Source organism: Parasteatoda tepidariorum, chromosome 1 (genome assembly GCF_982258835.1).
Source record: "Parasteatoda tepidariorum strain Cologne lab strain chromosome 1, Ptep-v5.0, whole genome shotgun sequence".
NCBI lineage: Eukaryota > Metazoa > Arthropoda > Arachnida > Araneae > Theridiidae > Parasteatoda > Parasteatoda tepidariorum.
The window spans coordinates 54,286,910-54,314,169 of NC_141755.1; the positions used below are offsets into that span (position 1 = coordinate 54,286,910).

The 27,260-nt window shown below is 27.5% G+C and overlaps 2 protein-coding genes across 4 annotated transcripts; one reads left to right on the forward strand and one right to left on the reverse strand.

Annotated features, from left to right (window-relative positions):
- Positions 1-1,218: 1,218 nt before the first annotated feature.
- LOC107442598 (inositol hexakisphosphate kinase 1) lies at positions 1,219-13,347 on the reverse strand. Of its 2 annotated transcripts, none has more exons than XM_016056201.4 (7): positions 13,208-13,347; positions 12,603-12,736; positions 10,259-10,385; positions 9,524-9,668; positions 8,659-8,837; positions 3,940-4,115; positions 1,219-2,513 (listed from the first exon to the last, which is right to left on the reverse strand). In XM_016056201.4, exons 2-7 carry the CDS (start codon positions 12,675-12,677, stop codon positions 1,923-1,925), a joined length of 1,293 nt encoding a protein of 430 aa, XP_015911687.1. In that variant the 5' UTR covers positions 12,678-12,736; positions 13,208-13,347; the 3' UTR covers positions 1,219-1,922. The 2 variants fall into 2 exon arrangements, with proteins under 2 accessions (XP_015911687.1, XP_015911686.1); XM_016056200.4 differs by having other exon boundaries at positions 13,071-13,212.
- Positions 13,348-13,526: 179 nt separating this feature from the next.
- On the forward strand, positions 13,527-25,369 carry Aps (diphosphoinositol polyphosphate phosphohydrolase 1 Aps). Of its 2 annotated transcripts, none has more exons than XM_016056202.4 (4): positions 13,527-13,762; positions 15,433-15,588; positions 18,039-18,123; positions 23,524-25,369. In XM_016056202.4, the coding sequence occupies exons 1-4, from the start codon at positions 13,664-13,666 to the stop codon at positions 23,634-23,636; spliced, it is 453 nt and encodes a 150-aa protein (XP_015911688.1). In that variant the 5' UTR covers positions 13,527-13,663; the 3' UTR covers positions 23,637-25,369. The 2 variants fall into 2 exon arrangements, with proteins under 2 accessions (XP_015911688.1, XP_015911689.1); XM_016056203.4 differs by having other exon boundaries at positions 18,039-18,117.
- The last annotated feature ends 1,891 nt before the right edge of the window (positions 25,370-27,260 follow it).

Genomic DNA, 27,260 nt, shown 5'->3' on the forward strand with positions numbered 1-27,260 from the left:
TAGTACCAAGGCAATGAAAGGTGTGTCCAATGTATGTGTATAACAAATTACAAATAAAACATGTAGTGGCAAGTGTGACGTATGGCAGTGAAAGTCATTGTGAGCAATAAGGGGTAAGATTGTTTCAACATTAATTTATTTTGTTAAGTCTTTAAATTTTGCAGATTTCAATTAATGTAGGTATTAAATAATAGTCTTTGAAGTGGAAAAAGGGTTCAAGTGCTTTTAGCAACAAACAGTTAATGAGCAAACATTAGAAAACAGTCAGTTGGCAGCAAATTATGACGTCAAGATTGCAAATACTATGGTGAAAGAAGTTTAAATGAGGGTAAGAAAGCTTGTAGGCAAGAAATAAAGGAGAGTTATAATTTTTTTTTAATTTCGTATAGTAATTTTTAAATCTAATTTACTAAAATATAACTTTAAACCTTCACTCCTTTAGCTCTTCAATTGAGATCATTTTCTTCCAGCATTAATAGATGTTTAAATTTTTTTGGACAGTTGGCTTGTTATTTGCTGAAAGCCCCTTATGATTTTTATGAACTGTTAAACAAAACAAATATGTAAAAAATAATAATTCACATTTAAGCAATTTCAAATAAAAATGTACAGCCATGGCCAGTTTTAAAATTATGTCTAAAAATTGAATTCTAAAAACTGATATTGATTTATCATAAAAATGTTTAAGCACATATTAAAAAGATATATTTGTCAGAAGTACATCATAAACAACCATGATTACAACAACAAAAGTAGTTTAAAATTATGATTTGAAATTTAACAAGAATCTCCATTAAAATTTTAAACTAATTAGGAAATAACAAATAAAGAAAAATTTTAATAAAATGTAGATACAATTAAAGACACAAAATAGATCACAAAGCAAACAAACTAGTTGAATCCATAATTAAGTCAATTTTGTTTATATTTACTAAGAAGTAATTATTTGAAGGACATTATTTAGAGAAAATTGTTAGCACAACTAAACAATTAAAAACATATTTGTGGTTGAATTCTTAGCAATGTAATTTTCTGCTTGTATACATACTATAAAATAAATGCAAAGAAAAACAAAAATCATGGATGCTCAACCATTTTTATACCTAATTTAAAACTCTCAAGTCATTTGCAAATTTTTTAATCCAAAATAATTCACACAAATATTTGATTTAACATTATTATTAATCTATAAACAATATAGTTTAATGATAAGTAATATAATAATAATGACACTCATGTGAAACTTACGCGAGTTAAATTAGAAAAGATTAAATAGATCATAATATTCATGGGAAAAATAATATACTTTGAACTTAAATAAACCTATGAGCACATGAAAGTGCCACTGTTTCCCAGATGAGAAATTCTGCCATGTTGCAATAAACTAAAAGGTAAAATGATTGAATTTTTTTCAAAGCTTTATTCTAAGCAATAAATATATATTTATGTCTTGAAATATTATCTTTTTTACTCAGCTAACAAAAACTAAAAAAAAAAAAAAATGAATGCCTCCATAAAATAATACTGCTTACCATATACATATTATATACACACCAAGACAATGCTCAGAAGAAAAGAAATGCATTATTTGATCTTTGAATCAGGAAGATAACGCATGGCACTTATGTATTTTTGTGCAACGACCACTTCAAACTGGAAAGAAATTTCTAATCTGACAAGTTTATAAAAGTTCTCTATAACTTGCAAACAATGGATTTTTTAAAATTTTATTTCAGTGTTAAATAGTAACAGTTTATATTTGTACTTGCTTCAATGAAAAGTGTGCATTTCTTTATTTCAAAGTAGAAAACGGCAAATGACCAGTAAAAGATATACTACTAATGTAAACTGGTATTGCTAAGTTTAGAAAAAATAGATTAGCTTCAAAAATACATAAGTACCAAGCAGTAAGAAATACTTAACTATTTTTCACTTTGTTGTATAATTTCCAGATGGGCTATGAGGTTTTTAAGTCCAAATAAATAACCCTCATCAGGTCCATCATGCTTGAAAGGACAATTAGGCATCTGGTTGTGGGTAGCATGAGCAAAATCGATCATACAAAGGTCTACAAGTGGGACATGGTCACTAAATTTACTTCTGCATTGGGGGACATGATTTCTGTATATAATATCACTAGGGACTGAGCATTTATCACAACTTTTTGACTGTGAATCTAGTAATTTTTTATTTTTTTCAATATTGCCATTGTCAGTAAGTTTTAATCCAGAACTTGCTTCACAATCTGTATTGTTTTCATTTCCGACACAACACTGTTCACTTCCATTATAAATTATGAGTAGAGAGCTTGTGAAAAAACGGAATGTATTTAAATTTTGAACTGTAGAGTACAGTTTATGTAACTTTTCAAGTAGTGCTGTAATGATGTTGTATCGTAACTTAGTGCCATCATGCAAAAATTTGTAGAGAGTTTTATGAAAACCATCCACATTTAATCTGTGCCCATAATACTTGTTATGACAAATATAATGTTTAGATTCTCGGTGATAGACCTGAAAAAATAAAAGTTTAAATTTCAGTATAAAGTATTGTGATGCAAATATAATAATCTCTTGTTAATGCAACTCCATTTAAATCATATCTCTTGTTATTAAAAAAAAATTATAATTTTAACTATATCCAATAGTAACTTATGTTAATGCTGCTCAATGCACATATAATTACATAATAATTTTAGTAATTTCTTTATTTTATATTTTGGTACATATCCTTAGATATTGCAGCAAAAAATTTTTTAATTATTATTATGACTTCAACGATTTCAACAATGAACTTCATTAAAAAGTTTTCATTCAGGAGGCTTGAAATGGTGAATATCTTCAAAACTATAGAAATTTATGATTTAAAGACAAAGAGAATCAGCTTCATTAAAGAATTACAGCCACCTCTAGTCAAGAATATAGGTAATAATTAACAGATAAAATGGAGAATACTAGTTTTATATGCATTGAACATTGTTTTGTTAATTTTATAATTATAATCTAAAACAGTTTATTTTATGATTGTTTTCTTTTTCAAAAAAATGGCCAAAATAGTTTATTTTTTACGTAAAGGATTTTTGTGTCCAAAATTTCTGATTTTGTTCAGTCAAATAAGAAGAATGGCCAAAAGCAGACTTTCTTTAGTGTGGTGAAGAGTAGAAATAATGCCAAGAGTTTGTATTAGCAACTACCTACTGTGCATTTATAACTTTACAGTACTCTTTTATAAATAAAGTATTAGATTTTCCATAATTAAACATTAATATAACTTATAGGACAGAAAAAATATTCTTATTCTTCCGTGCAAACCACAACATCCTCATTTATTAAGCAACTAATAAATAATTTTGAATATTTCCTGTTTTAGTTTATTTATTGAAATGTGTTCTATTGTACTTAATTATTAAGTTAATTAGATTGAAAATTTTAAATTATAAGGTTGTTAATTTTTACTTTTTTAAAAATATTTACACTCTTAAAATTTTATAACTAAGTTCAATAGAGCAGATTACAACAAAGAAAATGAAGCACAAAATATTAATAAGTTGCTTAACACCTTCATTGCCAGCCGAGAAAAGGTGGTTATGCTTATCTATCATTAAAAGTGGTAATCAATAGTGATAAAATCAAATTTAAACTTTCTTATTTTAGCTACTATTTTAGTTTTAAAATTTACAATAAGTTTATTTCTATTAACATGCTACTGTCTGAAGAAAATTTCATACTTATGCAAAAATATTTAGATGATAATATATATCTTGCTTTCACTTAGAAGAATTTTGACTCTCACTGGCACGGGATCGGAAACCAAAGTGTTTATGAGATTTTCCGTAGGTTAACCATGAAAATAGAATTATTTTGTTCAAAGAGGACCTTCAATTTCTTTTTCTTAAATGGAATGTTTTTAATAATACATAAACAGTTATCACATGCTTACTTGCATTCCTGAAATTCTAACACCCAGAGTTGGAGATGTAGACGTTGCTGCCTTGACAGTCTGAGATTGACGTTTAGCAGGTGGGGCAGTGTCCCCGTATTGCCTGGTTCCCATCTTTATATCCAGTATGCAGGGAAATTCATACTTTGAAACTCTGTTTTCAAGTAATATGTATTCTAAATAAGAAGAATAAAAGTTAAAATACACATTGTTTATTTCTAATGGAGACATTGCATTATTTTTTTAATTCAGCCTCCTCAAACCTTACCATTGTGCTAGATAACACACTTCAGCATGCATTCAACTCCACTAAGGCTGAGGGGGGAAGAAAGAGCAATATTAGAGGGTTCAAACCCCGTGATGGAGTGAAAAATAAAGCTCTTAAGCAAGTCCTCATATAACTATCAATTTATCCAATAAAGAATTTTTTTTTCTTCAAATTTGTACAACTGAAATCAATGTTTCTACTTTTATCTCATATATTATTGAACAAAATTGAGAAATTAAGTGAATCTTTAACTTAGAGATTATATGTCTTGGTTAGATCAGATTTTTTTTAAAGATTGAACTTCTGAAATAACTAAATGTTTCATACTGAATTAAATACTTTGATATATGAAAATACGCATTGCAATCTAAACCAATAAATGCAAAAATCCTGTATCTTATCTGAATAGAATGTTTAGTTTCTGATCATGAATTTTTTTAAAAATGTAATATTTTCTACTACATTACTTTTTGCTGTCTTGCCTAAATTTGTAATTATTGTAATATGTATATATGTAGAAATAAAATTGTAAAAATTAAATTAACATTAAACTGGAGTAGAAAAATTAAAAAGTAAATTGATATATAGTATTGGAGGTGGAATTAATTTTAAAAAACTAATTTAGGTAGTATATGTTTATAATGACAAACTTTAAGCTTTGTATAAACAAACATCTTCAAATATCAATTAAATCAATTTTAAAATTATATAGTATCAGGCAATCAAACAAATTGGAGTTTTTATAAAATGTAATAGGTATCTAAGTATAATTTTAGTATGAGAAAAAGTAGAAACGTGTTTTAGACATTAACAAAGAGCTTTTATCAAAAATTATTTCCAAACCACAGCTATATTATATAAGAACTTAGCCATTAAAATGTATGGAGACTTACAAGTATAGCAAACTGATGAGAGTTAAAAAAAAAAGTCTCAGTTTCTAGGGTAGAAGTATCTTTTTAAATAAATTAAATAAAGATTTTATTAAAAGAAAATTTTATTAACAAAAAAAGTTAATAAGAAAAATAAAAATACTTACATAATAAGATATATTTAAAAAATTTATTTTCAAAACAAACACAAGCTTAAAATAATATTTCATAACTTTTTGGCATAGTTTTAAACCCTTTCTCTGCATGACAATAACAACTAAAAACTAATATTTTAAAAAGGTGGACAAAACTGTGAAAGATTTTAAATAAATAAAAATATTTTTGTTTTTACATTATCCAACATCATGCACATCCAAGAATATTCATATAAAAAGCTAAGATGAAATTGATACAAACAACAAAACATACAGCTTATATTACATTAATGCAAACATAGCTGGAATAGAAAATGGTAAACTTAAAATTTTTTTCTTTTAACAGTTATGATAATTCCTACATGAATTTAAATCCAAATGATTTTACATAAATCTGCTTATTTTAAAAAGATTTAATTCACATAGTAAAAATTTGACTTTGTAATTCCTCCTTAAGCAAAAATTTTATTTTGCAATTAAAAAAATTCTTTATTAAAATATAAAGGTCACAGTTTTGTTCTCCTATAACTTCAGGTATCTGAATGGTCTTGATTAGAAAAACAAAGTCATGAAATGGATTATGCTAACTAGAATGCAACTAGTAGTAACTATTAATAATGTTACTAACAGCAACAAATGTAATGAAAACAAGTAATAATTCAAAGTTTTAAATGAGTTAAATATATTAATCAAAATAATTTAACATAATAGACAGTTTTAAAAGGAATAAAATTATATCTAAAAAAAATTGTTTAGTTTTATTTGGAAACATATTTTCAGGAATAAATACATGATTATTAAATAAATAATCAATATTTATGGAACTAAATACGTATAATTTTTAAGATTATACTAATATTGCAAATTGCATTTTATTTAAGAAAACCTTAAGTATTAATAGTGACGATCTACTATGATAATTAAAACAGGACTGTGAAAACATGTAACAAAGCTTGAATATTGCTTAAAACGAACATTCAGATACCTTAAAGTTTAGAAACAAGGTTTTCAAAAAATAAAATAACACATATGAAAAAATAAATAAAAAACATTGGTCAATATTTTGTATCATATAGTAGAATCTTCATGCAGCAAATATAATAGGTCCAAATAAAAACAAATAGCAAAATTACCATACTGAAAGAAATAACTATGTGACTAAAATCGGAAAAGGTCAAAATTGCAAATATTCTCAAGAGTGAAAATTTTAAAATAAAATGGAATGTAAGCTCTTGAAATAAATAAATTCAATATATATTAATTTAATCATACAGATCTTCATACTTTAAAAATAAAAACCAATATTTTTAGGAAAACTGGTCAAAGAGTCTGTAGAAATTTAAATACTAGAGGCTAATTTAGATACTAAAGATTCCTTAGGAAAGGGGGAAAAAAAAATTTCACTTCATTTAATCTTCTATCATTGGATAATAAAGAGTGATTGCTTCTAAACATAAATAAGTAAGACAAATGAAATTAAATTATTTGGACCTCTCCCCCATAAAATGAATTTTTCTTCTTTTAACAATGCAATAACTTTAACTACAAAATTAAAATTATGACTTAATAATTTTAGAAAAAAAAAAAAAACAATTAGTTAAAATGACTTCCTATGTGAAAAATGTTCCAGATGAAAGGGGGAATAAGTCTAAGTGCTATCAAATTGGTTTTTTAAATCTGCTAAATTTTTTTAATATTATAAAAATGTGTCTAAGACATTTGTTATATGAAGATTCTACTGTATAATTATAAGTAATATAGTATTTTAGAAAAAAGAAAGCACCGTTAATTACATAACTTTATATGACAAAATTTGAATATAATCAGAATATAACTTCCAATATGGGTATCTAGGAATACCTATGTTTTGAATTTCTTAAAATGTTAGCCTAAATATTAAAAATTTGAATTTATTGTAATATAATGTGATAGTAGTGAAGGGAGTTTAAACAAGTTTTCACAGTTCAACGTAACCAAATAATTAAAAAAAAAAAAATCCTTAATAGTTTTACTGCACTAACCTCATTCTGTATTTAAGCTGTTTTGTACAATACAAGAAAATATCTTAAGTTCTATAATTCAAAGTTTAAAACTAGAAGAAGTTTATTTATTAATTCCTGGAAAATTTAAATTACGATGAAGATATTGAATTTTTATTATAACTACAATAAAATTGGATTTCTTCAAATATAGAGTATCAGTTTTGATTGCAAATTTTATTTTTTTATTTAACACTATCAAAAGGAAAAAAAAAAGTAGTCTTGGTTCTTTGCTCATTATGCCTGCAGGTTAAGATATCCTTGGGAATCATACATAAAAAAAAATCAGAACAAAGAATTTTTACCAAATAGCGGCTACTTTTTGTCCATCCTGATAGAAGTGCAGTCCGTAGGGAACAATCAAATGAGCAGAGAAGTATCTCTTCCAATTTTTAGCTGAAGTATCAGAGCAGTCTGTCACAAGAGTAATCCACAAGAATCGATCACATAGGATAAAAGTTATCCAAATAGCTGGTAAGGAAAGCATTAAATTCGACTAAAACAAAATTATCTGGTTTGTAACCAGGACTTAAAAAGAAAAATCTTGACTTCCACTTTTGCAGACTCAATACTCACCTTGGAAGACATTGTTTCAAAAGCACTTACTGAGCTTCAGTCTGATATAGGCTACATATTTTTGTTTTCAAAGTTTCACAAATCTTCTTTGGTTGTACAATGTTTCTCGAATAATGCTCATGTTTAAGTTAAATTCACCTTTATGTTCCATTTAGATCAATACATTTCACACCAAATATTTAGAAAGTAAAAGATTGAGTAAAAAAATCTGTAACTGAAAGCTTATGTTCAAGAAAATTTACCATATATTACATGGGTGCCGTCATGAACAGTGGCCCTAATGACACAATTTCTTGAAAGGTAGTTCCGACACTTCAGTCTTGAAGTTGATCCCATACCTCCGACTTCCCTTATCTCTAGGATTTAAAACTAGTACAGGGATACAATATTGCAATTTTTTTGAATATTTACCATTTTTTTAAAAAAAAGTTATGAAATATAATTAAAAAAAGAGACAATGTGCACGAACAAAATAAGATGCAAGTTTTTTTCAAATAAATACATTTTATTTACTTTTTTTCAAAATAATAACAATGTGATAAATAAGAACAGAAATTTTTAGTTTTTTAAACAAATCAAATAACAAGGAAAAATATACATTCAAATTAAAAGTCACATAAAGATTAAAAAAAAAAAAACTTTTTAAAAGGTTCCTGTAGAATAATTTAACCTTTTGCTTAATGCATTTAGCACAACGCAGCTTGTCATTTTTGTTCACTTGTTGTGCCAGTCACAAGCAAAAAGTTAAAAGAATTATAATTGAGAGCGAATTAAGAAAAAAATTAGTTTAAAAAATAGCATAAAAAACTAACTTTGGCTGATGTTTGAGTCTGAACGCATTTTTTGCATTTGTTTTTGATGACAATGCAAAACCCATGGATTAGGCAAACTTCCATTCTGTAATTTTTCTTGACCTATGTTTTCTGCTTTTGAGTCATCAGCACCAGTGACACTTTCAATTTTGATGTTCCCAGATTGACAAAGCTTGATCCTAATAGTAAAAAGTTTACAATTAAAAATAAACTAGTATATTAAATTTTATGCTATATTTAAATAAAAATTCAGTATAACTTTGAAGGGGTTAGGAAGTGGAGAAGTCCAGATATGGTACAAAAAGCAATGTCGAAGTTACTGGCTCAAAATCGTAAAAAGAAAGCTTTCAGTTCCTTTGAAAACTTACATGGCGTTTCAATTGTTTTTACAGTAATTACTTAAGAATTTAAACATAGTTTTTAAAAATTTTATACAATATTATGAGGCAGTAAATTTCCGTAATGCTATATGATATTGTAATTTGGAACAAAGGTAGAATGAATTGTAAAATATTAGTAGTAGTTTTGGCATCCTGGAACTGTAACCACAATTTATTTTTACATGCACATATATGCTTCAACATATTTACATTTAAAGTTAAGTAGAATTATCTTATTTCTTAATCTTATATCATAATATTCCATTACAAATAAAATTAACAAGTTTTCAATGGCACAATTTACTTTACAAAGACTTCTATTAACACAATAAGGTTTACACAATGCTAATAAATAGAGAATATATAAAATCATTAAATAATCATGAACTTAAAATATCATAAAATTATTAACGAACAAATATTTAACTGTGCATTAAATGCTGATGACATTAATATGCTGCAATAAAATAATGTTTAACATTTACCTATGCTTGGCTTTCCTTTCACATTCTGTGATAGAGTTTTGCCTTGATCCAGGTTTACTAGAAGAAGTTTTGTAATTAGCTGGAAGATAAGTCACTACATCTATATGTCCATCAATAGCTTCAGAGAAAGTGACTTCTATCACACCTAAAAAAGAAAGCTTTCATAAAAAACAACGCAATAAAACTTTTTAAATATCCTGCTATATATAGATACCAAAAAAAGCACAGATTATTTAAATGCCTATTTAGCAGATTATCCAGTTATTTGGATGATTTAATGTGTTTTATCCCATCTTCTCCAAAATTTTTCTTTTGCAAAATGCTTTTTATTTTCAGAATATCTGAAAGCTATCGAAAAATTGCTTTTGCCCCTTGGTGACTTTGAAAGGAAATTCACAATTCTGACAATTTTCAAGGTTGCTGGCAAGTAGCACCAGTAGAACAGTTACCCCTTCCCTGAGAATTAAAGGTGAAACACGATTTGAAATGCTTTAAACATTACATCTTTGGATCTCACAAAAATATTCACAAGGACGACCCCTCAATGTATTTGATTATTATACAAGCATTTTATTTTTAATCAATAATAATAATAAATACAATAATATCAAGATCAATATGAAGCTGGTTATATTAATTGTTGCCAGATGTGAAATAATCAGCGTAACTTCTATCGGGCAAATCTTACCTTGTAAGAAACAGTTTAACTTTAAAATATAAATAAATGAGATATACCTTTGTACTCGGCCATAAATTCTCGGAGAGAGTCTGGAGCACTTTTATAGAAATTCAATTCTTGTGAAATAAGAGGCTTGCAAATAGTTTCATCATCTAGTTGAAGCATAGAAGAATGACCACCCACCTAAAATAATAAAATGAAATTATTTCAAACAAATCAGTAGGAATCGGGACAAAACAATCCAGACTATAATAGACAAATGCAACTCCTCAATTATTAACAGATTTGTTTGACCTGATCTTACAGGGGCATGTCTAAGGTTTTAGCAGCTCAGGGCAAATAATATTATCTGCATTTTTGAATTTCATAAAACAATAAATAACAGGTATTGTGCTAACCTCAGTTTTAATAAAAATGTGCAAATATAATCCCTACTGACTATTATTTAATCAATAATCTAAAAGTAACACAATGTAAAAATTACTTTTTTAACATAAAAAATGGGCTCACGAAGGAAGATATTTTTCGGAAACTGCGGTACATTCTAATAAACATTTCGTTATTTAAAGTATATAATGAGCCCTTTATGACATTCTGAATAATTTAAAAATATTAAGATAGAACTCTTATAAAAAAAAGGTTGTCTCATTACATTTTATAACAAGGTAAAAATAAACCTTTTCTGATTTTTTATAGTGGAGTTTAAATATATATATATACATATATATATTATATATAGCACAATAAAGACAAAAAGGATAAAAAGAAAATAGAGAAAAGCAAGGAAAATTAATAAATTTTATTTACTGCACATTCATACAATTCAAAATACAATAATTGTGAAACTAGAAGAGAAAAAGTATAAAATTCAAAGTTGAGACAGTACTAAGCTGCTATTGTCATAACTGGAAGAATATATGAAAAAGAAAACTTTTTGATTAAATAAAATAAGTTATAACCTCATAAGACAGTTAAAAGGATCAATACTGCAGGAGAAAACCGAAGAACATTAACATAAAATGACATACTAAATATTACCTTGCAAAAAGCACTACAGGAAATATCAGCCAAACTATCAAAAAGGAAAAATACTTAAAAGAAATTAAAGTGGATGCACAGACAGACACGGCAGATTCGTAAGAATATGAAATATATAATTAATATTTTATGTCAGTGCATTCATTTTAAATTCTTTTCAGCATTTTTCCTTTTGATAGTTAGGTTATTTCCTGTAGTAATTTTCAAAAGGTGATGTTTAGTATATTTGTTTTTAATGTTTTTCGGTTTTCTCCAGCTGTGCTGCTCTTTTTAGTTCTCTTATGAGGTTATAATTTATTTTATTTTATCTAAAAAAATTTTTTCTTCATATACATATGAAGAAGATGAAGATTTAGTATAAAATATTTTAAATTTTCACTTGAAGATTGCTATTCAAACAAATTTCATCAGGTTTTAGCAACTGATTAAGTCATATATCTGATCGTGTAATCTTTCCTTAGTGCTTGACTTTCTCAATCTGATCTTTGGTTCACAATAGATTTTGACCTTTAACAAACAGACTTCTAAGAACAAAACAACTCTAGATAAAACTAAAAAATTTGTTCTTTTTACGTGTATTAACTTTTTCTTAGATTGTTTTGAGCTTAGCCTGACTGTAAGATAATGTTCACAGGTTTAGCCAAAAACATTTTAAAATAAAAATTAGTTCAGGATCCAATACCAAAATTGCGACCAATTGGGCAATAATGAGGCAATGTTACTAGAAACTAAAAAAGAAAGAAGAAATTATCAAATTGTTTGAACTTGATCACCTTTGCTTGGCTAACTATTAGGAAAGTCACGACAATTTCCTATTTAGTTTATTGCAAGTACAAAAACTGGGTAGTTCCTTTGTTAGGACTTTATGAAGATTTTTATATCCATATAAGCACCAAGAAAGTAGCCAAATTTTGGCAACAACTGTCACGTGACCAATTCGCTCAGTATGACTCATAGCCAAACCCGGACCAAAGCACTAAATTTTTTAAAAAAAATTTGCAATTTTTTGGCGATGGCCTGAACAGGTATGAAAATATCTTCACTTTTTTTTTACAACTTCAGTAGGTGTTGTAAAAAAGTCTTTTTTTTTTCTCTCTTAGAATGATTCTTGAATTAGATGGTGAACTCATTTGATTTATAATGAAATTAAACATAGTTCTTCACAGGCTTAGTAAAAAGAGATATAAAATTAGTCCTGATTAAGGGGAATCATTAGATGCCTTCTCCTTTTTAGAAGGCATATTTATCAGAAATTAATAAAACAGGTAGAAACAAAATAATTTATGTTTAAATAGCCAATGTTGAGGTGACACAAATACATAACCAATACGAAACTAATCATTTGAATATAGAGTACTATACCTGATGAATAAAGGGTTCTAATTGCAATGCTTCATAAAGCCCACCAGAATCAGCTGCCATGCTCGGCAATGCCATCCACAATAGCTTTTAATTTATTGTCGATCATAAATAAGATGATTCAGTCAAATACACAGCTAAAAAGATTAATCAAAGTATTTAAAAACGGTACACAATAAAAATACTAAACAAATATCTTTTATAAAAATAAATAACTTGACAAGATAAGTTCAGAGTTCATCGCAGTAAATATTTGTCCTTTGCACAATATATAGGTCACAATGAAAACATAGAAATGTAAGTAAGAATTAAAACAAATCTGGTTATACCAACTCTACATATTTTGAAACATAAAAAAAATGATAGTTAATATTTATTCAGTCGAAGTGAAAGGTTATTTTTTGTAAACAATATCACAATCAGTAAACATCATTGCTCTGAATGTTGTCAAATAAAAATCAATACAAATACCGTTATAGAAAATTTCCGTAGTAGAAATGTTAAATTCTCCTGAAATTTGGAACAATTCATATTTCATTACTGGTGTATTTTTAATTTAATTCATTGGTTGTGACATATGGAAGTGACTCGAAAATCACAAACAAAACCTTTTTGCTGCTGCATTTCTCACACTGCGGTTGTTGTGACGTAATCGTTCTGTACTCTCCTCATATGGAACATCCCTGCGGAAACGGGCGACAATCAGTTCGATCTGAAATTTTGCAAGTGCTGATAAATAAGAGCGTCGTTTTTATCGGGTATTGGAAAACAGCCGGATATTATTCGAAAATAGCTAATCAAAGCGCTTAAATTCCACTAATGCTATTGAACTTAACTATTGCAAACTCCAATAACGATGATGCGTGGATGTTTTATTTTAATGCCAACAGAAGCAAACGAGAGCAATCCTGAATCTGCACTGCTACGAAGCGACTTGCGCTATCGGATCGTCTGCTGCAATTCGTAGTAAGAAAAACTAAGAACATGGCTACGTAGTCCACCGCAGGTTCCCATTTAATTTAGATATTTAGTCATAAATTAAATTGCTTCTTCAATCCATAAAGATGGTCAAGGAAAAACCGAATTCCACTAGGACATATGACGAAGAGGGATTTCGGAGGAGAGCAGCTTGTCTTTGTGTAAAAGACGAGCAGGAAACTGAGGTATTATAAAATATAAGTTAACCTTTAAGTTTTGTTGCGTTATTGCCTCTTTAATCACTCTAAATTGTCATATGTGATTGTTAATTTTTACTTTTGTATCCGTAATTAATACGATATTATATTTTTATCTTACTTTGAATGCATTTAAACGTTTTAAGCAACAGGGCGTAGGGAAGAGACATTGTTGCTTTGATAAAACTAACTTTCCTTGATGTAATCTTTCATATTTTTTACATTTCTGCATTTTGTTTTAATGAGTTGAGCATTTTTGTATAATATTTATACTTTGTAAATGAAGTAAGAATGACTTATATAACGCCTATTTTTCCACATTGATATATCGTCTTGCACGCAAATCAATGTTATCCTTAATAATATTAAATTAGAATAAAAAACGTTTTTGTTAATTTTTATTTTATTTAATCGAATATCAAACTTCTTACAGTAATAGGCCAAGCGCAAATTTATTAAATCCAAATAGGTATTTATTTACAAGACCTTGAAATGTGGTTTTGAGATACCAGCTGATGTGATTCATTTGCATTTGACTTTGATTTATTAATCTACGCTGTTTATTAATCTACGATGTTATTTCACAGAATGCATTATTTTAAAATGTGGATATATTTATGGAGCACTGCTTTCATTTCAAAAGTTACATTGCAAAGGAATTATTGTTTTTGGTCAAATTGTGTAAAATAATTATTCTGTCTCAACTATGTCAACATTAAAAATTTCCCAAATAACACAAGGGTCAATGCAGGATTCTGTTTCTGTAATTTTGTGGAAATTATTATCAAAAAACAATGTGTTTCTGCGAAATATAGAAGGATTTTATTTAAAAGTTCATATATATTGGCAGAAGTGTTGATATACTTTTTAGGACTCTTAGAAAAAGCTATATTTTTATCTAAATTTTTATCTATTTTATGTTTCTGAAATAAAATAAATATAATTTTCGTTTTAAAGCAATATCATTGATGATTTCAAATGATTTAGTTTTCGTAGTTTCTGTACAAAAAATAAATATCAATTTTTTGGTTTTAAATTTTTTTAATTAAGTAAAAAAAATCAAATATCCCTGGCATGGTATCCCTTATTGTCAATGTGGTGCTGTGAGCAAATGTTTCTCTTGCCTTACACTTATGAGGGGCCTGTATATACAAATATATTAATTTTTAAATGCCAAAAAGAAAAAAAAAGCTGAATGAGCCAGCACTTTTAAAATTATAAAATTATCTTAAAATTTTTTTTGAATCAAATTTGAATTTATTTTCTATTTGAATTTACACATTAATTTGTCAGTAGAAAAAGTATTAAATTAAAATAACGGAAATTTTTTTACTTTAAATATTGAATTTATAACTTTAATTCTTAATTTTCAGTAATATCAAAGATATGTGTGTATTTTTTGTGGTTTTGAAATTTGGGAAAGGTCCTTAATTGGAAACACTTTTTTCTCTATAATGACTCCTGTTATAACTTAAATTATTCTGTACCATCATTAAATTCAATATAAAAATTATAAATAAGTATTTAAATTCTTATTTTGCTTGTATAATAATTGAAAACACAAAAGTAATGTTTAGATACTTACTATTACTAGAAATACTTTTCTAGCATCCAGTAATGACTATGTCATTGTTTAAATTTAATGTCATTCCATCTAGGTGCTTTTAGTTACAAGTAGTAGAGCTCCTGAACGCTGGATCGTACCTGGCGGTGGACTGGAGCCTAATGAAGAACCAAGCGTTGCTGCAATTCGGGAAGTAGTTGAAGAAGCTGGTGTTAGGGGACATTTGGGCCGGTGTCTTGGCACATTTGAAGTATGTTTAAAACAACTGTTGTGTTTTAAAAGATAGTTTATTTTTGGATGAAATTTTATTTAGCAATTTCAACTGACAACTTGATGCCAACTAGTCATTACAAAACATAGCAGTGAATTTTATAAAGGCTTTTATTTCTGATTATTTATCTCTGTATTTGATATTTTTTTAATGAATATATAAGGGGTTTAATCCGGAAATTTTTTATTAAAAGTTTCAAATTTTAGAGTAAGTGGAATAACTAGTCAAATTTTCATTTTCTGACGTAGCTAAGCAGGGGTCTGCCCAGGCCGAATTTACTACCGTTTAGCGGTACCTTCACAAATTCAACTTTAGGAAAAACGGTAGTTTCACAAAATACTTTTTCTTAAAATTTTATTTTTGCATCGCTTAAGAAACGATAAATTCATATTTTTACCATATTTTTGTGTTGATTTTTTAATATAATTTTTAATTCTTCACAAATTAATTATAAAATTTCACAAAATCGGTACCTCTCAGAAAACCCTAGACAGACCCCTGCTAAGTTAACTGATTACCGATCATGAAGCCAAAGCATAAAGCATGCTCATTAAGTCATCTTCTTTGTTCTGGATATAAAAAAACCAATACTAAAACCTACATAGAATTCCCCCCCCCCAAACACGCTCCAAGTAGAGCTTGTTATGTAATAGATCCGGTTTAATCTCTTTGCTGCGGATATCACCTTACTTATGGGAAACAGTGTTCTGTATAATTTATTTTATACCTACTAAAGAAATTTTATTTGAATTAAAAATAACTGTTATAACATAGTGTTAAAAGCACTGAGCTGTCATTATGAAGAACTAGGGTTCGATCTTTGATAGTGGCTTGAAACTAACCTAGCTCCAGATCGATGGATACTAGCTTGTCTGAGTAATAAGTGAGTAGTGCTGACCGTTTTGCTGCCATCGTGTCTTATAATTATTTTTTTTCATGGAGTTTAGTGAAGGAAGATGTAATTTTCCATCTTACTGTTATTATATCTTGTTGTTCCATCGAATCTTGTTGTTTTACTGTGACTTAAAATGTTGTAAAGCTAATAATTTAAGCAGAGCTTCAATTAGTAAACATTTTCATGTTCAAGTTCTAATATCCATTAATTACATGTCCTGATAGAATGAAGTGAAAAAAATTTATTGCATGAAATGAAAATTTCCATTGTAAAAGAAACTTTTGACATATATTCCAAAATTTGCCAAATTTTTATAATTTCAAAACTTTTTTTTTTTTAAATATCTGGTTTTAGAGAGGAAAAAATATATTTTAGGAAGTTTCTCTTTCAAGTCTCGTTAACTATTTCTTAATTAATTTTTTTCCCAATAAAAAAGTGGTATCCTTTATATTTTATACTTTAAACTAAAATGTTGCGCTGACAAAGAAAAAGATTTATTACTTTTAGTTTTGTATTTATTATTTTATAAAAATTTTAAATAAAAATATTTTACTGGAAACAAAGCTTTTTATAACTTTTATTAATTGTATGCTGATGATAACCAAAATATACATATATATAACTGTCTGACTTCTATTCAACGAACTTCCAATTTTGCGAATTTCTCTATTTTGCAAATTTTGAGGAATTAAGAACATTTTTGAAATTTCATCGTAAAATAACTAGCAGATAGCGAAGTGAATTTTCTATTTAACGAACTTTTCTTTGAAGTTCACTTTCCCTATTTCCCAAAATATATCAGAATATTCAAACTTGTTAGTGCATTTTATGGGAGAGTTACCTTGAATTGATTTTAGATGCCACTTAACTTTTAGATAAAGCAGTAACTCTCCTTTTTTGTTTGCATTTCAAACGAAAAACTCAGAAAAAATTAACAGATTTTATCAGTAGCAATTAAACTTAAGAACGCATGTAGTAATGTATGTAAAAAAAGTATTTTTATAATAAATGCAGTTATAATTTTAGACATAAATTTAGCTCTTTTCAGTTGAAAATGTATGTAGTAATATGTAATAGTGTAACATATTACATATAGTGTAACATATTACATAAATGTATGTAATAGTGTAACATAGTGTTTTACTCTATACTTGCTTTCGATGCAAATTTCTTTTATGTTTAAGATTAATAAAATAAATAGTAGATACTAGTTTACAAGATAAAGGTGTATCAATTGCTATTTTAATTATGTCTAGTGTTTATGAATGTAAATCCTGTTTTGGGTTGTTTAAGTATTTTGAAAGGCGATTTTTCTGTTTAATGAATTTTCCATATAAAGAACTTATTATCAGGATTTAGCGACTTTGTTAAATAGAGGTCCAACAGTTTATAGTTTTTTAAGTGAAAAAACTTGATCGTTCCTATTATATAATAGTAAATGTGCAAAGATGTCTACTCATTGGCTTCATATAATGATATAATTTGATTTTTATAGTATGATAAGGAAGTGAAATAATTTTTATGACTTTTTCAGAACCCTGAGCGAAAGCATCGGACATCAGTGTTTGTTTTAGTTGTCACAGAAGAGCTTGACGAATGGGAAGATTCCAAAAGTATAGGTATATTTCATGCTCTAAGAAAATAAGTAGTTATAGTTTAAATGTGCTAGTTTTGTTAATGTCAAGTGTTATTTATTAAATTTTTAGTGGTAGTACTATTTATTGTACATAATAATTCTGCATATTCTTTCAAAATTTATTATGTAACAGTTAACAACTTATTATACTTTGCATATAGGTTTCATGATTAAATTGAAATCCATGAACATTAAACTAAATTAGGAAAAACCAAATATACTTAAATTGAACATGTTTATTACAAATTTGAAAGAAAATTTAATTGGAATCTTAAAATTTATAAATAAAAAATTATGATTGTTAAAAAAATCTAATAGTCCAAAAAATCATCACTAAGATCATGTTTTTTCTCGATTAGGACATTACCTCTTAGAAATGTAACATGCCACCTTTGCTTCTAGTCAGTTTATTGGAAATTCCATATTGTTTGAATGAGTTGATTATTGTCTCTTCAAAAACTGCCTCCCACTCGGCATAAAATAGATTACTATTTGTCTGGATGATCACTTCCAAAATTCCTTTGGGGAGTCGTTTGTTCTTCAAGGATGAAGTTCTTCCTTCTAATATCAATTTTATCAGCAGATTATCCAGTTATTTGGATGGTTTAAGGACCATATGTTTTATCAAATCTTCTCCAAAATTTTTCTTTTTTGTAAAATGCTTTTTATTTTTAGAATATCTGAAAGCTATTGAAAAATTGCTTTTGACCCTTGGTGACTTTGAAAGGAAATTCACAATGGTCCTGACCACTTTCAAGGTGGCTGGCAAGTAAATTTATAAATAAAAAATTATGATTGTTAAAAAAATCTAATAGTCCAAAAAATCATCACTAAGATCATGTTTTTTCTCGATTAGGACATTACCTCTTAGAAATGTAACATGCCACCTTTGCTTCTAGTCAGTTTATTGGAAATTCCATATTGTTTGAATGAGTTGATTATTGTCTCTTCAAAAACTGCCTCCCACTCGGCATAAAATAGATTACTATTTGTCTGGATGATCACTTCCAAAATTCCTTTGGGGAGTCGTTTGTTCTTCAAGGATGAAGTTCTTCCTTCTAATATCAATTTTATCAGCAGATTATCCAGTTATTTGGATGGTTTAAGGACCATATGTTTTATCAAATCTTCTCCAAAATTTTTCTTTTTTGTAAAATGCTTTTTATTTTTAGAATATCTGAAAGCTATTGAAAAATTGCTTTTGACCCTTGGTGACTTTGAAAGGAAATTCACAATGGTCCTGACCACTTTCAAGGTGGCTGGCAAGTAAATTTATAAATAAAAAATTATGATTGTTAAAAAAATCTAATAGTCCAAAAAATCATCACTAAGATCATGTTTTTTCTCGATTAGGACATTACCTCTTAGAAATGTAACATGCCACCTTTGCTTCTAGTCAGTTTATTGGAAATTCCATATTGTTTGAATGAGTTGATTATTGTCTCTTCAAAAACTGCCTCCCACTCGGCATAAAATAGATTACTATTTGTCTGGATGATCACTTCCAAAATTCCTTTGGGGAGTCGTTTGTTATTCAAGGATGAAGTTCTTCCTTCTAATATCAATTTTATCAGCAGATTATCCAGTTATTTGGATGGTTTAAGGACCATATGTTTTATCAAATCTTCTCCAAAATTTTTCTTTTTTGTAAAATGCTTTTTATTTTTAGAATATCTGAAAGCTATTGAAAAATTGCTTTTGACCCTTGGTGACTTTGAAAGGAAATTCACAATGGTCCTGACCACTTTCAAGGTGGCTGGCAAGTAAATTTATAAATAAAAAATTATGATTGTTAAAAAAATCTAATAGTCCAAAAAATCATCACTAAGATCATGTTTTTTCTCGATTAGGACATTACCTCTTAGAAATGTAACATGCCACCTTTGCTTCTAGTCAGTTTATTGGAAATTCCATATTGTTTGAATGAGTTGATTATTGTCTCTTCAAAAACTGCCTCCCACTCGGCATAAAATAGATTACTATTTGTCTGGATGATCACTTCCAAAATTCCTTTGGGGAGTCGTTTGTTCTTCAAGGATGAAGTTCTTCCTTCTAATATCAATTTTATCAGCAGATTATCCAGTTATTTGGATGGTTTAAGGACCATATGTTTTATCAAATCTTCTCCAAAATTTTTCTTTTTTGTAAAATGCTTTTTATTTTTAGAATATCTGAAAGCTATTGAAAAATTGCTTTTGACCCTTGGTGACTTTGAAAGGAAATTCACAATGGTCCTGACCACTTTCAAGGTGGCTGGCAAGTAAATTTATAAATAAAAAATTATGATTGTTAAAAAAATCTAATAGTCCAAAAAATCATCACTAAGATCATGTTTTTTCTCGATTAGGACATTACCTTATAGAAATGTAACATGCCACCTTTGCTTCTAGTCAGTTTATTGGAAATTCCATATTGTTTGAATGAGTTGATTATTGTCTCTTCAAAAACTGCCTCCCACTCGGCATAAAATAGATTACTATTTGTCTGGGTGATCACTTCCAAAATTCCTTGGGGGAGTCGTTTGTTCTTCAAGGATGAAGTTCTTCCTTCTAATATCAATTTTATCAGGAACCAAAAGAATATTTGTGCATTTGGCTGGTATGAAGAGTACACCTGTATCCAAATTGCAAACTTTATTTTAACAACCGAGCTCTTGTGGATGAATGCTTGATTGAATATGAGCACCCTTCAAAGATCATCTATGTTCTCACCGTAAAAATCCCTGATACCCAAGATAGGACCAGGGTAAAACTTCTTCATAATGCATCCTGTTTGAAATGGCAAAGACATTTTTCTGTTCTTTTTGAAAATCATCCAGTTACTCTGATAATAGATAGATTCCTGCCAGTGATCAGGCAAATTTTTCTTTGAATAATTATTTGATCATTGTTCCATGATCTTTAATCATTTTTGAATTTGCATTTGATCTATCTTTAAATGCTTTGAAATTCAATGAGTTACTGATCTGCTTTCTTTGTGCCTTTTTATAACCTCAAGTTTTTCTAAGTAGTTATAAGCATTTACCATAGTCTTGTTGGTAAGTGCTTACAAATTGACTTACGAATAAATGAAAATCAAATACTATGCACATCTAAACGCTAGACAAATTTTTCTTCCTTCTCCGTCTCCTTGAATAATTCGTGGAAAGCAAAAATTCTTTATCTTCTTTCTACTATTCTTTGAATGTCCCCCACTTTATCTTTCTCCCCTTGCAGTTTTTCAAATTTCATTCCTCCCCCCCCCATGAAGCTTTGGTGTTTCAATTTGATTCTGACACAGCTGTGATTAAGAAAAAATCCTTACTTGAAAGTGCAGTTAGCGTGAAGGGGTGCTTGTTGGATTTTGATGCAATTTTGTATCCAAATTTGTAAGGAATTGCTGGGAAAGCACTTTTTCATTCTAATACACAATCATCTGTGTAAAATAAACAACATTGTTATAATTTATGCTGTTAACTGATTCAAAATTAAAGTTATAAGTTTGAAAAATATTATTTTTAAGAAACACCTCTCTAATTAAAATTCGAAGTCTTATATTATCCATCTGCTTATCAACAAATCTTCATAATTTTCCATATTTTATCTGGTACTGTCACAAATTTCAATTGATGAAAAATATACCGTTATTTAATCTTTTTTTGCCTGTAATTTTTCCTGTTCAAGATGTTCTTTAAATCTGCATGCATTTTAATTAAAGTTTTTTTAATTTATTTTTTAAGATATTTTCCTTATTTATATTTATATCTGCAAACTACAAATACTTTTCTTACTTTAACTTTAATAACTGAATCAGTTTCTACACTATGACATTTATCATCAGTTTGGAAATATTGCAGAAACTGGAGCAGTGTTTGTCCACAAGATATTGTCAGTTGTACCAACCATAAGGACTTTAACAAATGATTAAAATTGCATGGATTTTATAACTTTTAAATGGCATAAAAATCAAAGGGATTTTTTTCAAATTAATCTTTTGAGATAAATTTTTATTTTTTATAAAAAAAATTTAATCAATAAAATCGCAAAACTATTTAAAAAAATTATTTGCCTTCATCAATTTTTATATATATATTTTAAAAAAAATTTAAATGATGATTTTTTGAAAAAATTAATTACTTTTTAAAATTAATTGTTATGTTTTGTTTAATTTTAATCATTGATAAACTTTAAATTCTCTTTTAAAGACTTCTTTTCTTAATGATTTGACAAAGTTGATTTCGATTTTTCTCATTGTTTTAACAAGTTTCACTGTTAAAATCTTTGAGAAAGAATTTATGATTTTTTTTCTGTTAAAAATACAAACTTTAAAAAATTCAGCTTAAAGATTATTAAAATTTTTAATCTTTTTGCATCTTCGTGGTTCTGCGAATTCGGATTTTCTACCTTACAGAAATGGTCCAAAAATACATGAAAATTTAAAGTTAGCGATGAATTCTATACTTATCTACTTACTTAGAAACTTCATTTTGATTTTTATTTGTTTATAAAATTTAATTTAATCCCCTTAGTCAATAAACTCTGTGAATTATTATATTTTTTTTACTTGTGTGTATTACAAATAATTCCAGGTGTTTTTAGCATGCTTATGGTTATTATTTTTTTAGCAATTGTAATTTGCAAAAAACATTGTGCTGACCTCTCTTCCAAACTATGCCTATCTCTTGTGAATACCCTAACACTAGGGGTAAGGGAGGAGGTTTAGTTAAGTGCTATTCAAAATATCAAAAAAGTCTATTTTTATTTTTGTGATTTCTCAATATGTCTCTATTTTGAACAATCTTCATACCACCTTAAGTTTGCAATTAGTGTGTCACCTATGAAATAAAATGCAACAACTTGTATCGGGTCTGTCCAAGCCAAATTTACTGACGGTACCTTCACAATGTCAACTTAAGGAAAAACGGTAGTTTCACAAAATACTTTTTCTTAAAACTTTATTTTTGTCTCGTAAGAAACGGCAAATCCATACTTTTACCATATTTTTGTGTTGATTCTTTTAATATAATTTTTAATTTTCGCAAATTATATCTAAATTTTCACAAAATCGGTACCTCTCAGAAAAACCTAGACAGATCCCTGTGTATGTTAGAGTGCTGTGCTATTTTCTGAAAGTTTCAAATCTGCATTAAAAAAATAGGGATTCCTATTTAAAATTTTAAAGTTGCTCCAGCCCCAACCTAGAAAGGAATTGAGTTTGGTATCATTAAATGTATTTAAAAATATTTAACTTGTGAACTTAAAAATATTTAACAGAGGTATACTTTAACAATATTTGACTATTTCTATATATCTTAGTATTTATAGAAATAATTAAATGGCAATGTACATTGCTTTAAATTTCCAGATCTGCTTTGTAAAACATGGTAATTTTTTGTTGCTTTCAGGACGTAAACGAAGGTGGTTTCCAGTTGAGGAAGCTCTGGGTCTTCTGTCCATACACAAGCCTGTACAGTGCTCCTACCTAAAGCTGCTCACAAAGAACGATAAGGTCCCATGACTCTATCTATTCATTTTAAGATACTTGTTACAAGTAAGAAGGGATGCCGACAAACAACCACCATTAGCATCAAATGTATAATATTCTGCTTATAGTAGATTAGTTTCTTTAACATTCTTATGTCTTGTCAAACAACCAGTCTACTCATAGGATCTTATAACTAGAAAATAAGTATGTGACAATAATTTTTTACTTCTTGCAGTTTTGTGACTTTTGTTTCTGAGACATTTTTTATTTATTTTTAAGTTCTCTTAAGATTGGATTGTATCAAATTAGAAGTTAATAAATTTGAGAATGCATCAGTGTTACATTAATTTGATTATGCAATGTCATCACATGCAGTGGTTCAGTTAAATGTTAGCAGCAACTGATACTAGATACTGACATCAAAAGTTTATTCTGTAATTCAACTTAATGAATTTTATCTTTTCCTGATTGCCTGCTATGCAATAAATGTGACATGTGTATTTACATTTCTGGAATGTTTTAGTATAGTTTAAACTGCCTTATGCAGTCTAGTGTATTGGTTTCAATTTAAACTCTAAGTGTTTAAAAGTTATTGGACCAGTATTTTTATTTTTAGATACTACAAATTTTATCTTGATTGTTATGTGTTTTCAGTTTGTTGATTTCTGCTCAAATTTTTACATTTGTAAACAAAATATTTTTGTATGTTTTGAAAATTTAATCTTTTTCATACATATGAAGTTATGCTATTCCATTTTCATTATTAAAATTGATAAGTACTGTCCACACTGATTTTGGCAGAATTGTTCAAATTTTGAAATATTTATTATTGGAAATCAAAATATGAAAAATGTGAGGATTTAAAAGGTTGGAGATTTAACTTGTTTACACCTTTCTTTAATTGTTTAAACAAAAATTTGACTGAATGTTACTTACACTTTTTTTTTAATCTATGCATAGTAAATCTATATAAATTAATTACTTTAATAAATTCAGTTCAAATTTCTTCATAATGTTTTGAGTGCATGAACTTTGATTCAAATCAGTAAGGTGTTTTATAAAACTCGAAAAATGAAACAGTTTTTCAGTTGCAATATAAATAATTTTTTTAAATATTATTACTGTACTTATGGTTCTATTTGATGGAAATGGTGGTTGTTATAGAAAGCTGCGCTGTTTGAAAATTAATGTTTATAGAAAGTTATTAACTATTTTTTCTTTTCTACACACAATGAAATTACATCATGTAATATGTACATCTATGTAATTGTTTATGTAAATTCTTTTTCTTGACTGGCACACTTGTTAATAATGTTAAGTTTTTTTTAAAATTATTAACTATCAAGCAAAGCAATGATTATGCCTGAAACAAGATTTTAAAAGTCTTTTAAATTGTTATGTCAGATACGAAAATAATTTTTGTAAATTTAATTACTCACTTTTGATTTTGTTTCAACATTTCTAAGTGTAGTAAATTTTCTTTTCTTTAAGATATAGTGCTTTGACTATATTTTTGTGACCATAGAATTCCCCCCCCCCCAGTCATTATCATTGAGTTGTAGATGCCCCTGTTTATTTTGTCTTTTAGGTTACTAATATAATTCCATGATGGTTTATTATTATATTTTTTCTTGAATCTCAAGATAATCATAACTTCATTTGCCTCTCACCCAGCCCATTGCTACAAGCATCCCAGTTTCATTCTAATCTGGGAATGTATATGTGTCCAAATTTTTTTCCATAATAAAAATAGAACTTTATGCTTTTTTTGTGTTTAGTCTTATTTATTTTTTTAAAAATCTAGTACATTTGAACTTTGCTTATCAGACACACGTTAAATGTGTTCTAAAACTTATTTGATCATCATTTAAAGGGCTAGAATATCAGTGACATTTTTTGAAAAATGCCCTTGAAAAGCCTCTAAAAATGACCTTAGAAGGAAAAATAATACCCGTTGAATTTTGAAAGTCATTTTTTAAATTGTTTCTTTTTTAAAAAAAGAAAATTATAAATTATAGCCTGTATTTGTAAATATTGAAAAAGAGTAATAAAAATATGTATTTTATGCATAGTGAGATTTAAGAAAGTGAAAATAAATTCCTGATAAACATGAAAAATTAATTTATTAATTTTTAGTTGCAATCTTCAAAAAAATCAGAATTGCGTTGTATTATCAATATGCATTGTGTCTGATAATCAAGATTCTTGTGTTTTAGAAAGAAAAATGCATTGATCAAATATAGGCCTATTTCTGATCACTAGAAATTAAGTGAGCAAATACGGCATACAGTCCCCTCTTAATTGCATGTTATATAATTGAATAACCCACTTATATGAATAAAATTTAATAGAACCAAAGCATTTTATACGAAACTAATGTTACATTTCCTCGATTGCAAAGTTATTTTTAGTTTCCAGTCCTCGCTTTATTGAATAAAAAGTAGAGGTAATGAAATTAAAACAAAAAATTTCAGAAAAATTTTACCAGCTAGAATGGAATTAACATTTTTCAGTTAGGAAGATGAAAATACAATAGAGGATCGCTTTAATAGGGACCTGCACATTTGTTGCTCTAAATAGGTGTTGGGGTATAGTTTAAAAAGAAATCAAATTTTGCTAGCAGTATAAATTTGAGCAAACTAAATTATTTAAAGCTTGATAAGCTAAGTTTTACCACTCTTTGACTTACTTTACTCACACAACATAAAGAATATAAAAGGGTATAGACTGATCTTTTGCACTATTAGCTTTAATAAGAAGTTTCAAAAACCTGCTGCTACAAGTGTAAAGTGTCATTCTCTAAAGTAGAATAATTGTTTACTCCAGTAAATAACTCAGAGTTTGGTGGCACGATGAGCGTTTGAAGGAATAATTTACGTTCTGGAAGCAATAAATTTAAAAATTCCCGAACTGAAATAATAAATCAATTCAATCAAGGTGAATTGAAGAGATACTGTATCTAATGTAGTTGGTACGCAAGATAATAAAATTCCCTTATTTTCAAATTTTTTAAAGAAATCTAAAAAAAAGAAATTATAAATGAAACTTTTTTAAATGTGTTATAAAAGTTAAATTTGAGGAAAGAAAAATTGAAAAAAATTTATCCAGAGTTTCATAGGTCATGAATTTTGAACACAAAAGATTCATAAAGAATATTTAGACACAAAATTTTCTAAAATGAATTAAAACTTTAAACTTAGTCAAATGCATCTTTTTATTTGAGTTTAATTCTAACTAAAGTAAAAGTCAAAATTAAAGGAAAAATTAAAACGGACGGGGGGTTTTTTGCTGGCAAAGGGAGGAGTCCAAATTTGCTAAAAATAATGCTTACTTAATACTTGAATGGTCCCTTTTTTTATTTTAAAATAAATAATAACTTTTTAAAGTATCTATTTTATGCAAAACTATTGTTTAGTATCCATATATATTTTATGAAATAATTAGTTTTTAAAAACTATGGTAGCTATGCTTGGTACTTATATCCAAGTTATTTATGCTATTATATGCGAAATGCTCTTATAATTTTTTGATAAAATGATAGTTTTCTGAGAAGTTTTTCCCAGTAAAAATTGCATCAAACAAATTTAATTTCTCATCTTCTATGCATCTGATTTATCTAATTTTTATTTCTCTACATTTCTCAATATTTTCTTTTGT